Source organism: Podarcis filfolensis, assembly GCF_964270895.1.
Source record: "Podarcis filfolensis genome assembly, chromosome: 18".
Lineage (NCBI taxonomy): Eukaryota > Metazoa > Chordata > Lepidosauria > Squamata > Lacertidae > Podarcis > Podarcis filfolensis.
In genome coordinates this window covers 12771665-12784706 of record NC_139622.1, presented here as the reverse complement: position 1 = coordinate 12784706, position 13042 = coordinate 12771665, and the positions used below count along the sequence as shown (strand labels likewise).

The 13042-nt window shown below is 53.2% G+C and overlaps 2 protein-coding genes and 1 long non-coding RNA gene across 3 annotated transcripts; 2 read left to right on the top strand and 1 right to left on the bottom strand.

Annotated features, from left to right (window-relative positions):
- Nucleotides 1-618: 618 nt before the first annotated feature.
- VMAC (vimentin type intermediate filament associated coiled-coil protein) lies at nucleotides 619-5960 on the bottom strand. The gene is made up of 2 exons (XM_083594974.1): nucleotides 5739-5960; nucleotides 619-2712 (listed from the first exon to the last, which is right to left on the bottom strand). Exons 1-2 carry the CDS (start codon nucleotides 5942-5944, stop codon nucleotides 2382-2384), a joined length of 537 nt encoding a protein of 178 aa, XP_083451100.1. The 5' UTR covers nucleotides 5945-5960; the 3' UTR covers nucleotides 619-2381.
- On the top strand, nucleotides 2988-3464 carry LOC310753659. The gene is made up of 3 exons (XR_014543432.1): nucleotides 2988-3155; nucleotides 3294-3308; nucleotides 3413-3464. It is a non-coding gene; the product is annotated as an uncharacterized lncRNA (long non-coding RNA).
- A 297-nt stretch (nucleotides 5961-6257) lies between the features above and the next one.
- Nucleotides 6258-12050, top strand: NDUFA11 (NADH:ubiquinone oxidoreductase subunit A11). Its single transcript, XM_083594990.1, has 4 exons — nucleotides 6258-6417; nucleotides 8272-8364; nucleotides 8975-9097; nucleotides 11748-12050. Exons 1-4 carry the CDS (start codon nucleotides 6336-6338, stop codon nucleotides 11858-11860), a joined length of 411 nt encoding a protein of 136 aa, XP_083451116.1. The 5' UTR covers nucleotides 6258-6335; the 3' UTR covers nucleotides 11861-12050.
- Nucleotides 12051-13042: the final 992 nt, after the last annotated feature.

Sequence of the window (13042 nt, the reverse complement as noted above, 5' to 3'; positions counted from 1 at the left end):
ACTTATAAATGCCACCTCCAGCTCCTCGAAAGATTCCATCAACGGTGTCTCCGAAAAAATTTACACATCACTTGGGAAGACAGGTGAACTAATATCAGTGTAGTGGAAGAAGCAAAGATCACCAGTGTTGAAGCAATGATTCTTCAACATCCAACTTCGTTGAACTGGTCATGGTGTGCGGATGCCTGATGATCGTCTTCCAAAGTAACTCCTCTATTCCGAACTTCAAAACGGAAAGCGTAATGCTGGTGGTCACCAAAAGAGGTTTAAAGACTCTCTCAAGGCAAATCTTTAAAAATATAGTTTTAAGCACTGACAACTGGGAAACAGTTGCCTGCAAGCGCTCCAGTTGGAGAACAGCCTTTGCCAAAGGTGTCATGCGATATATTTGAAGATGGTTCTCCTATCTCCTCCCAGCTCCTTCAACCATTCATCAGGCTTGCTTTCCAGACCCTCGATTTGGGGGACTCTGGCAAAAGAAGCCCCGCCCCCCCAGTTGACCAGTGGCAGAGACACCCCCAAACAGCTGGGGTTTTTTTGCTAGAGGAAAAAACCCAACTTTGCTCCTGAAAACGAGGCTGAAATCGGCAAGGAACAAAGACTCACAAGGCACACAGATTCCGAGTATAGCAAAATAGGTTTATTATTTGGCTCTAGTGGAGGAGGAACGGTTTTAAATAGAGGTTTCCGGTGTAGCAAAATCCCCCAGTTATAGGCACTTGAATGTGAAGCCAGGCAAAAGGTTGACCTGTCAATGTGGTAACAGTCGTGGAGCGGAAAAGGGACTGATTCTGCGCTCATAATTCCTTGCTCTGGGTAGATGAGTACGTCAAGGAAATGGGTACAAAAAACAGAAATGGAGGCATAAAAGGAAGTTGGAAGGGGCAACCAGTGGTCATCTAGCCCAACCCCCTGGGCATTGCAGGAATGGAAGTGAAAGAATCCCTGACAGATGGCCAAGGGAAGAGAATCCGCTACCATCCAAGTCAGTATTGCCAGCACGGACCGGCAGCAGAAGGCCGGGAGCCCTTGAGGGTCCTTAAAAAAACGAAGCAGGAGGCTAGTCCTCATTGTTCGGAACCGAAGGGCCGATTGGAGGCCCTTCTTTCCTGTTAAGACACGTCGTCGGAAAAAAAGGAACGTTATCTCCCATTAAAAGAGGGTGAATAGGAATCTAGAATGCTGCACTGATACCTGGCACAAACTTGAAAAACAAGTTTCCAGATCTCATGGTCTCGCTGGTTCAAATTGGGACACGTGATTGGAAGGGGCTGAGCCTGGGACGTTCTGCATGCAGGGCACGTGCTCCCAACACCCACTTTTTAAAACTAAAACCCAAGCTTCCAGACCTCATGGTTCCCAATAAAGGCTGCGAGAGGAACCTAAGAAGCTAGCCTTCTCCAGTCCTTTTTAAACAGGCGCCCTGGGCTCCTTCTGCATGCCAAGCAGGTGTTCTGACCCCCGAGCTGGGGCTTGCTCCCTGCACTTATCTGAGGTGGGGGGGGGGGGGAAAGAGCTGCCTCAGGGACTGTAATGGCCCCCCCCACCCAGTCCAGGAAAATCGGTGCACAGCGAGATCAGATTGCTGTATTTCTGGGTCGGAATAGCTCATGAGACTCTCAGGGTTGCGAGTTCGAGCAAAAGATCTCTGCGTCGCAGGGGGTTGGACTAGATGACCCCAGCCGGGGCTCCCTTCCGACCCGCAGAACGGCAAGATTCCTCTAGACGCCGAGAGGGGAAGTCACAGTCAGTCCCAGATTAGATTCCACAAAAGGCAGCTTCCCTTTAAAATATTTGGTGCTGGTGGTGCAGAATCAGCCCCCCCCCCGAAATTCTCCCTATCTCCATCCAGAATTATTGCTCTCTGCCCCTCGTGAGTCGTGGCTGCTGAGAAATACACAAAAGCACCCTGGTTAACCTGCGGAACTCGCTGCCACAGGAGAGACCCTGCGGTTTGGATGGCTTCAAAAAGAGGACAGGGCAAATCCCTGGAAGGGGAGAAGAGGTTTATCTAAATGGCTCCTAAGCCAGCACAGCTTCTCTTTGCCCTGCAGGGGCCAGAGGCAGCGATGCTTCTGATTCCCCCGGCATTCGCACTCGGATCCGAGCTTCCCAACTGGCCAGGATCCTGTGAGAACAGGCTGCAAGATGGGTCCCCTGTTTGGCCTTACCCTGCAGGCTTCCCTGAACCCCCTGCTTTCCAGGAATGCTCATTCAGCTGCCGTCTGGAAGAGGAGAGAGAAGTCAAGTTGCTAGTCCTCAAGCAAATTGTCCTGAGAGCGAACCGATGATGCCAGGAGGGGGCAAATAATTCCAAAATGTCTGCCTTCAACAGGGGCCGCCGCCAACTCTGGACCCCCAACAGCGACTCGCACCCGCGCTCAGACCGTCGTCCCAAAAAGTGCCATGTCCGAATCCTGGGGGTCGCTGCCCAGGGAGAAGTCCCTGGCGCCGTCCGGGACGCAGTTTGAGTCCGGCAAGAGGCCGCCGGAGTCCGGGGAGTCGTCCCCGCTGTCGGGCCCCAGCCTCTCCCCTTCGGACATCTGGGCCAGGAGGGTGTCCAGCACGGGCCGGCAGCGGCAGATCTCGCCCAGCAGGCGGCTGCGGTGGCGGAGGCGCAGGATCAGGCCGTCCTTCTCCCGGATGAGGCCCAGGAGCTCCTGCACGCGGTCTTCGGACGAGCGTAGCTGCTCCTCCAGGGCGGCGATTTCCCTTTTTCGTGGGGGGGGAGAAAGGAGGAGAGAAAGCAGCAGTGAGGTTGGGCGGTGCGGGGATGAAGGCGCTAGTCCTCAATGTTTCGTCTTAGAAACGCGAGAGGCTCAAGCTGCCGGTCCTCTTTCTTCCCACCCCACTTCTCTCTCGAAAAAGGGGGTTTCCGAAAGGGGGGTCTTCCGGCAGCCCCCCTTTTTGTGGGGAGGGAGAAGAGAAAGGAAGGGACACGGCCTTGTTTTTGGGAGCCTTCTGGACACTTTGAAAAAGTGAAACCGAGACTCAAGGCGCTAGTCCTCAGCTCCATCTCCCTGCTCCTTCCCGCCTCCTCTGTCCCAGGCACTAGTCCTCACTGCCCTTCAGCTTGGCTCCTTTACTCCTCAAGGCGGTAGCCCTCATGGCTGGCTGCCTGCCTGCCCTGCCTCTCTCCTCCTCCTCAGCCCAAGGTGCTAGTCCTCAGAGCCTTTCCCATTGGCTCCTTTACCTGCCAAGGCACTAGTCCTCATGATCCATCTTCCCCCGCCAAGGTGCTACTCCTCACAGCTGCCTACCTGCCCTGCATCTTTCCTCCTCCTCTGCCCAAGGCGCTAGTCCTCCAGGTCCACATCCCTGTCATCACTCTTTCCTCCTTCCCCCACTAAAGTGGGAGTCCTCAGGGCCCTTCCACTCTGGTCCTTTACCTGCCAAGACACTAGTCCTCAAGGTCCATCTCCCTGCCAAGGTGCTAGTCCTCATGGCCCTGACCCTTAGCTTCTTTACCCTCCAAGGCGCTAGTCCTCATGATGCGTCTCCCTGCTCTTCTCCTCCTTCCCCTGCCAAGGCGCTAGTCTCATGGCTGTCTACCTGCCCCGCCTCTTTCCTCCTCTGCCCAAGGTGCTAGTCCTCATGGCCCTTCAGCTCTGGTCTTTTACTTTGCAAGGCGACAGTCCTCATGATCCATCTCCCTGCCATTCTGCTCCTTCACCTGCCAAGGCGCTGGTCCTCATGATCCATCTCCCTGGCCTTCTCCTCCTTCCCCTGCCAAGGCGCTAGTCCTCATGATCCATCTCCCTGCCATTCTCCTCCTTCCCCTGCCAAGGCGCTAGTCCTCATGATCCATCTCCCTGCCATTCTCCTCCTTCCCCTGCCAAGGCGCTAGTCCTCATGATCCATCTCCCTGCCCTTCTCCTTCTTCCCCTGCCAAGGCGCTAGTCCTCATGATCCATCTCCCTGCCCTTCTCCTCCTTCCCCTGCCAAGGCGCTAGTCCTCATGATCCATCTCCCTGCCCTTCTCCTCCTTCCCCTGCCAAGGCGCTAGTCCTCATGATCCATCTCCCTGCCATTCTCCTCCTTCCCCTGCCAAGGCGCTAGTCCTCATGATCCATCTCCCTGCCCTTCTCCTTCTTCCCCTGCCAAGGCGCTAGTCCTCATGATCCATCTCCCTGCCCTTCTCCTCCTTCCCCTGCCAAGGCGCTAGTCCTCATGATCCATCTCCCTGCCATTCTCCTCCTTCCCCTGCCAAGGCGCTAGTCCTCATGATCCATCTCCCTGCCATTCTCCTCCTTCCCCTGCCAAGGCGCTAGTCCTCATGATCCATCTCCCTGCCATTCTCCTCCTTCCCCTGCCAAGGCGCTAGTCCTCATGATCCATCTCCCTGCCATTCTCCTCCTTCACCTGCCAAGGCGCTAGTCCTCATGATCCATCTCCCTGCCCTTCTCCTCCTTCCCCTGCCAAGGCGCTAGTCCTCATGATCCATCTCCCTGCCATTCTCCTCCTTCCCCTGCCAAGGCGCTAGTCCTCATGATCCATCTCCCTGCCATTCTCCTCCTTCCCCTGCCAAGGCGCTAGTCCTCATGATCCATCTCCCTGCCCTTCTCCTTCTTCCCCTGCCAAGGCGCTAGTCCTCATGATCCATCTCCCTGCCATTCTCCTCCTTCCCCTGCCAAGGCGCTAGTCCTCATGATCCATCTCCCTGGCCTTCTCCTCCTTCCCCTGCCAAGGCGCTAGTCCTCATGATCCATCTCCCTGCCATTCTCCTCCTTCCCCTGCCAAGGCGCTAGTCCTCATGATCCATCTCCCTGCCATTCTCCTCCTTCCCCTGCCAAGGCGCTAGTCCTCATGATCCATCTCCCTGCCCTTCTCCTTCTTCCCCTGCCAAGGCGCTAGTCCTCATGATCCATCTCCCTGCCCTTCTCCTCCTTCCCCTGCCAAGGCGCTAGTCCTCATGATCCATCTCCCTGCCCTTCTCCTCCTTCCCCTGCCAAGGCGCTAGTCCTCATGATCCATCTCCCTGCCCTTCTCCTTCTTCCCCTGCCAAGGCGCTAGTCCTCATGATCCATCTCCCTGCCCTTCTCCTCCTTCCCCTGCCAAGGCGCTAGTCCTCATGATCCATCTCCCTGCCCTTCTCCTCCTTCCCCTGCCAAGGCGCTAGTCCTCATGATCCATCTCCCTGCCATTCTCCTCCTTCACCTGCCAAGGCGCTAGTCCTCATGATCCATCTCCCTGCCCTTCTCCTCCTTCCCCTGCCAAGGCGCTAGTCCTCATGATCCATCTCCCTGCCCTTCTCCTCCTTCCCCTGCCAAGGCGCTAGTCACATGGCTGCCTACCTGCCCCGCCTCTTTCCTCCTCTGCCCAAGGTGCTAGTCCTCATGGCCCTTCAGCTCTGGTCTTTTACTTTGCAAGGCGCTAGTCCTCATGATCCATCTCTCTGCTCCTTCACCTTTCCTCCTCCTCCTCTGCCCAAGGCTCTAGTCCTCATGGCCCTGGCCCTTAGCTTCTTTATTTCCCAAGGCGCTAGTCCACATGATGCATCTCCCTGGCCTTCTCCTCCTCTACTTGCCAAGGCGCCAGTCCTCATGATGTGTCTCCCTGCCATTCTCCTCCTTCACCTGCCAAGGCACTAGTCCTCAAGGTCCATCTCCCTGCTCCTTCACCTTTCCTCCTCCTCCTCTGCCCAAGCCGCTAGTCCTCATGGCCCTGACCTTTAGCTTCTTTATTTCCCAAGGCGCTAGTCCTCATGATGCATCTCCCTGCCCTTCTCCTCCTCCTACCTCCCCTTCTGGCGCCCGGCCTCCTCCAGGGCCCGGCGGGTCTCGGCGTCCTTCCGGATGAGGCTGCCGGCCTGTCCGCGCACGGTCTCCTCGGCGGCGGCCAGGCGCGCCTCCAGCTCGGCCACGCGCCCGTGCAGCGCCGCCAGGTGCGCGTTGGCCTCCCGGATCTGCACCGGCGTCGGAGGCGAGGCGGGAGAGGACGCCATCGCCCCAAAGACCCGCCCCCGCTCCGCCCTCGGCCAATGGCGCCTCGCCGGAGGGAACGGAGCTCCGCCCTCGGCCTCGGGGAGCCAGTCGGAGGGGACGCTGCCGCCGCACGCCCCGCCCACCCACCCAGGCGCACCCAATGGAGGAGAAGCCACGTCCTGAAAGGGAGCGAGGGAGCCGCTCTGAGGCGCAGCCAATGGCCTTCCTCCGAGGGGGAGGAACCTGAGCGCCGCCGGACCAATCAGAAGGGTGGAAGCGTCTTCAGCCCGCCCACCCGCCGCCTTTCATTGGGCGGTCCCTGCATCAGTCCCGCTTTCCGCACCGGCCATTGGTCCATCGCGTCGCGAGAAGCGAACCCGCCGGAGTCTCGCGAGAGCGGCCGCCGCCAAGATGGCTGACTACTGGGACATCCCTGAGGGCACCGACTGCGGCCGGAAAACTTGGCTCACGACGCGGCTGGGGGCCATTCTCGGTGAGGAGGAGGCGGCGGACGGGGGGAGGGCGGGGAGCCGCTCGCCCCCCTCCCGGAGCGACTCCGGAGTCACTCCGGATTAGCCGCATTCACACGAAGCGGAGCGAGTTTGGCCCCGAGACAGCTCATAGGCCCTCGCTCACGCTTTGCGACGCATGAAGGGGGAGGGTGGAGAAAGAACCCCGCGCACGTCCCCCGGAGGGGGGGTGTCAATTCGGAGTGACTCCGGATTAGCCCCCCTCACGCCAATGGGAGTAAGGGGTTGGGTCAGGGTACAATTCGAAACAGGAGCAGCGCATTTATTCCAAATCCAGTTGAATTCGTTTTAATAAATGGGATAAATACAGTTTTTCAAACTGCTTCTCTAAAAGAAGCCTGACCTTTGGTCCTTGTAGCTCCATATTGCCCACACAGGCCGGCAGCATCTCTTCGGGGTTCGAGGTCTTTTCCCCGAGTTCTGCCCGGGTCAAACTACTTCTGTTTCCCTCTTCGAGGAAGACCCACCGCTCTGCCGTGGAAGAGGTTTGACCTGGGCAGAGCTTGGGGAAAAGACCTCGAACCCCGAGGAGATGCTGCCAGCCAGTGTGGGCAATATGGAGCTACAAGGACCAAGGGTCTGGCTTCTTTTAGACCAGCGGTTTGAAGAACTATCCCATTTATGGAGGGCAATTTGAACCGGAAGCTGCCAGGTTGGGTCGGCTTTTGCCCTGAGACAGAGGAGCGGCTCTGTTCACGCTGGGCAATGCCTTCGGGGTAATGTGGGGACAAATCCTTGGGTCAATTAGGAGTGACTCCAGATTAGCCCCGTTCACGCCAACCGAAGCGCGTTTGGTGTTGGGGACCAGGTTTTGCCCTGAGACGGACAGGCATCAGGGGTGATGTGAAGAAGGACACACACCCTCCCAGGACAAATCCGTGGCTCAATTTGGAGCGACTCCGGATTCTGACGCCCTGAAGGGGGCGCCGTTTTTGCGCGGGATGGGAGCCTCTGCTTGCCTTTCGGCGCAGTCCTTATCCAGGGTCAATTTGAAGGGCATATATAAACTTAGACACAATCCCGGGACAATTTAAAGAGCGTATAAACTTGTAAGTAATTAAATTTGATAATAGGAATGAATGCGCTGCGTTGACACCGGCTGCAGATTAGTCCTGTTTGCAGCAATCAAGGTCCCGCTGGCTGGCGATTGGGGGGGCTCTGGACTAGCCGCATTCTGGCTCCGAAGTGAATTCAGAGTGACTCCGGATTCGTTTAGTTCACAAGGGTCCGTGTGCACTGAGCCACACACCCATTAATCTGAGGTTGACTCCAGGCTGAGGATGCTTTTTGGTCCCCCTATAATTTGTCAGGTGTGGGAAGTGCAGAAAATGTAACTTGAAAAAAAGAGACATTGCACATACTTTTGCAAACCAAGAAATCTTTAATTAAAAAATACATTCATAATAATAATAATACAGCAACCAAGGAAAGTTTAGCTCCTGGTACAGTCAGACTAACAATAATAAAGACAAACAAGGCATATTATATTTCTGGCTTGTGGTTTTAGACCAGGGGTCAGCAAACATTTTCAGCCAGGGGCCGGTCCACCGTCCCTCAGACCTTGTGGGGGGCCGGACTATATTTTGAGGGCGGAAAGAACAAATTCCTATGCCCCACAAATAACCCGGAGATGCATTTGAAATAAAAGGACACGTTCTGCTCGTGTAAAAACACACTGATTCCAGGACCGTCCGAGGGCCGGATTGAGAAGGCGATGGGGCCGCATCCGGCCCCCGAGCCTTACTTTGCCTGTCCATGTTTTAGAAGAATAATAAAGAATGTATTTTGTTATGCAAAATTTTCCTGTTTTCCGGCAGGTCTGGTGGGCTCTGCTTACCGCCTCATCCTGTTCCCGTCCGAGACGGCCCTGGGGGCTTTTCAGAGGGCGACCACCGGAACCGTCACCATGGGTAAGTCCTGCGCGGACTCTGGTCGGCAGCAGTCCAGCCCGCTTGATATTTGGGAGAAGAGAATGAGAAGCCGGGTTTATTCTTGTAGATAAGGGAGCCTCTAGGGGTGTAGTTAGCATAAAATCTAAATAATAATAATAATCAGTGCTTTTTTCTGGGGGGGGCACAGGGGTACGCATGCCCCAAACATTTTGTGAATCTAACTTTGGCCTCAGTGAGGGGCAGTATTTCAATATGAATGGGACAATTTTATTTTTTAGAAAAATAGGACTGTTGATAATCATTTTATTATTCTTCCCCCACCACCGGAAATAAAGTTCTACTTATAGCTGGCTGTTCTGTAATTAATCAAACTTCCTTCACGATCAAACCAGGGCAAGGTCGAACGGAGCACCTCTCAAACTCCGAGAGCGAAATCTGAACTTTGCTGGGGGGGGTGCCTGCTGTCAGAATATTAGGGCTGCCTTATATGGAGTCTGCTTAGTTCAGTATTGCCAACACGGGCTGGCAGCAGCGGCTCTCCAAAGAGCTCTAACCAGATGAAATGCTGCTTCTTTCTCTCGATTTCTTCTCTCCCCGCTTGTTTTTTTTTTTTTTTTTGTCTCTGCAGCCACCTTGGGGGCCGTATTCGGGGTCACCACTTGCCTCAGCGCCCAGCTCCGGGACGACCCAGAGGACCCCAAAAACTATTTCATCGGAGGCTGCGCCTCAGGCGCCATCTGGGGAGCCAGAGGTCGGTCACCTGCCGTCCCGATTCAAATTTGGCCAATTTGGGATAACGCCATGCTTCCCTTTTCGTTCTTGCAATTTCCCCGGAGACTCCCCCAAAACACGCCGACGTTCCTGTCCGTGCAATGGCAGATTATTATGAAGGGATCTCCCAAAAAATAAATAAATTGGAACTGGTCTTTGGTCGTCTGGGGAATTTGGGAACGAAAGGAAACCGTTCCGTTCTCCTGCAGATTTCTCTCTGTGCTGTGCGCTCCTCTCGCCGGCCTCAATTGCTGGCTCAGTTTTTCCATAGTAGCAGTAATAATAATAATAATTTATTACTTATACCCTGCCCATCTGGCTGGGTTTCCCCAGCCACTCGTGGCGGCTTCCAGCAAAATATTAAAACACAGTAATTCAACAGATATTCAAAGCTTCCCTAAATGGGGCTGCCTTCAGATGTCTTCTAAAAGTCAGATAGTTGTTTATTTCTTTGACATTTGGCGGGAGGGCGTTCCACAGGGCAAAAATGCACCAGAAACCCCATTACTTGCCGCGAAGAGAAATCCCCTGAACGGTTTCTCCTCCAAGCCCCGATTCCCATTGAAACGCAGATTCCGGAGACGGTAATTGCACTTCTCTGATTAAATGCTTGTTCCGAAAAATTTGGCATCGCCTCCCAAGATTCCTGCTCCATTTCCAAGTCTGTTTCCCCAAATACACTTTGACCCTGTATCTTGTTGCAGAAGGGCTCTGTATATTTGGGGAACTGCTGGATTATTATTATTACTTATTTAGATGTGCATGCTGCCCTATGAAAATAGCAATGCAGCAAAGCCTTGGTTTTCAAACAGCTTAGTTCTCAAACGTTTTGGCTCCCGGACGCTGAAAACCCGGAAGTAAATGCTCCGTTTTTCGGAACCCGAACGTCCAACGCAAGAAGCTCTTGCAACCGATCGGAAGCCACGCCTCGGTTGCTGAACGTTTCGGAAGTCGAAACGGTCTTCTGGAACAGACGTGTGTTTGACAGCCAAGGTTTGACTGTATAAGAATGCAAAATAAATGATATTTTGAGGTTGAATCCTGGTAAGACAGAAGTACTGTTTCTGGGGGACAGGGAGCGGGTGGGTGTGGGTCCTGAATGGGGTCACTGTGCCCCTGAAGGACCAGGTGCGCAGCCTGGGAGTCATTTTGGACTCACCGCTGTCCATGGAGGCGCAGGTCAATTCTGTGTCCAGGGCAGCTCCATCTGGTACGCAGGATGAGACCCTCCCTGCCTGCGGACTGTCTTGCCAGAGTGGGGCATGCTCTGGTTATCTCCCGCTTGGACTACTGCAATGCGCTCTATGTGGGGCTCCCTTTGAAGGTGACCCAGAAACTACAACTAATCCAGAATGCGGCAGCTAGACTGGGGACTGGGAGCGGCCGCTGAGACCACATAACACCAGTCCTGAAAGACCTACATTGGCTCCCAGGACGTTTCCGAGCACTATTCAAAGTGTTGGTGCTGACCTTGAAAGCCCTAATGGCCTCGGTCCAGTATACCTGAAGGAGCGTCTCCACCCCCATCGTTCTGCCCGGACGCTGAGGTCCAGCGCCGAGGGCCTTCTGGCGGTTCCCTCACTGCGAGAAGTGAGGCTACAGGGAACCAGGCAGAGGGCCTTCTCGGTGGTGGCGCCCGCCCTGTGGAACGCCCTCCCAGCAGATGTCAAAGAGATAAACAACTACCTGACATTCAGAAGACATCTGAAGGCAGCCCTGTTCAGGGAAGTTTTTAATATGTAGCGCTGTACTGTTTTTAACACTTGATTGGGAGCTGCCCAGAGTGGCTGGGGAAACTCAGCCAGATGGGCGGGGTATAAATATATTATTATTATTATTATTATTATTATTATTATTATTATTATTATTATTATAAAAATAAAAGCAAAGATGACCCAATAATCCCACAGCACATTTTAAAAGGCCATGGGATATCTATTAACCCAAGGCCTGGTTAGCTGAAGGTGCGTTGCCAAGGCGCCCGCCTGCAATTCTTTTTCCATGCCACTTTCTTCTCTAATCCTCTTTCCAAAGCATCCGAGTTTTTGGGGCCCCCCCCGCCTCCAGTGGCAGGGAGTTCCGCAATCCGACTACGCTCTGCAGGACGACGGGCCTTCTCTCTCTCTCCCTCTCTTTTTGGGGATAACATTTTATTCATTTCCCAAAAATAACATAGCAACAAAATAACAACACTACATGAGAAAAAGAAAACATCATAAACAAATTTTAAAGCCATCATTTTGCTTGACTTCCCTCCACTCTCCCTCTTGGTTCCACTGTTTAGTGCATGTTTATGCATGTCTAGAAAACCTTATATTCTTAATGATCCAATTTTGAACCACCTTCGTCTTGTTAAGAGTTATACTAATGTACAAATCTGTACACAAAGCTTAACCTTGCAGGCATGGCCAAACTCGGCCCTCCAGATGTTTTGGGACTACAGTTCCCATCATCCCTGGCCACTGGTCCTGTTAGCTAGGGATGATGGGAGTTGTAGTCCCAAGACAGCTGGCAGGCCAAGCTTGGCCCTGCCTGGCTTAAAGGATATGCATTGAACATTTCTCCCTTTCCCCCCGAATTCAGAGTCCTCTGACGGGCCGCCTCTCACCTCTCCTCTCTCTCCTCTTCAGCCCACAGCTTCGCCACCGGCACTGCGGCCTGCGTGGGCCTGGGCTCAGCCGCCTTCCTGGCCAAAGTGGGCAAGAAGGAAGGCTGGCGCTGGCTGGGGCCTCCCGAACTCTGAACCCGGAGCCGCCCTCTCCGTCCTCCCAGCGCGGCGCACGATCGCCACTGACCATGTCCCGGGGCCTGGACCGCGGGGCAGACAAGGACTTGAGCGGGAAATCCCCGAAATCCCGGCGCCGTGAGCCGGTCGTCCCGTGGGAATCTGGCCCTGCAAATAAAAGCGTTGGCCGTTTGCGGTCCCTGCAAAATTCCTCTTTGTGGCTTCCTATGCAGACAGACCCTAAAACTCTTAAAATGTGTCTTTAAACGCGTTGGGTTGTTCCCCCCCCCCCCCCATTTTCTCATTTTACAGAATTTTTTATTTTTAATAATATTTATTGAGTTTCCCATTTTAGCAATCCAACAAAAACCACATTAAAACATTCCAAATTAGAATACAATCAAAAAAAGCCAAATTATATATCTTTGGGTGCCTGAAGTTCGTGGCGTGATGATCTAATATTGTACTGCCTTCCTGAATTAGTCCAAATAGTCATTTTACAAAATCATAACAATATAAATTTGCATGGCCAAATTGGAATACCGAAACCCAGTGCTTTTTTTTCTTTCAAAAATGTTTAGAGGTTACTCTCATTTTGACCCGAGAGAATCACCAGTAAATGGGGAAAATAAATACAGTAAATGGACAAAAGTACAAATGATTCACAAAATGTTTAGGGGTGTGTGTCCCCAGAAAAACAGCACTGCCGAAACTTCATGTCCACCCTCTCCCCCTTCCTGCGGTTCCTTAGAGTGTAGATTTTTACACCGCGTATCCAATTTAAATATACCGTATTTTTCGCCCTATAGGACGCACTTTTTCCCCTTCAAAAATGAAGGGGAAATCCTATGGGACGAAAAATACGGTATTGGTTATTTATCATTGAAAATCTATTTAAATTATCTCACTGCGCGTTTTTATCTCAGTCCTGCAATTAAAACACGTCATGAAAAGAGGATGTTCCAAATGTCCGCAGGCCGACAGCTTCTCGGTTCCATATGGGTGGGGGGTTATTATTATTATTATATTATTATTATTATTATTATTATACTACTTCCCCCCTCTCAAGAGCGTCGTTCAGATTGCACGACCCCTATATGTGGGGAGATGACACGGTAGAGAGGCTGCTGCAATGAGATAGTATATTTAGAAACAGCAACAACCATAGAAAACTGGATGGGAGGTCAATAAAACGAAAGT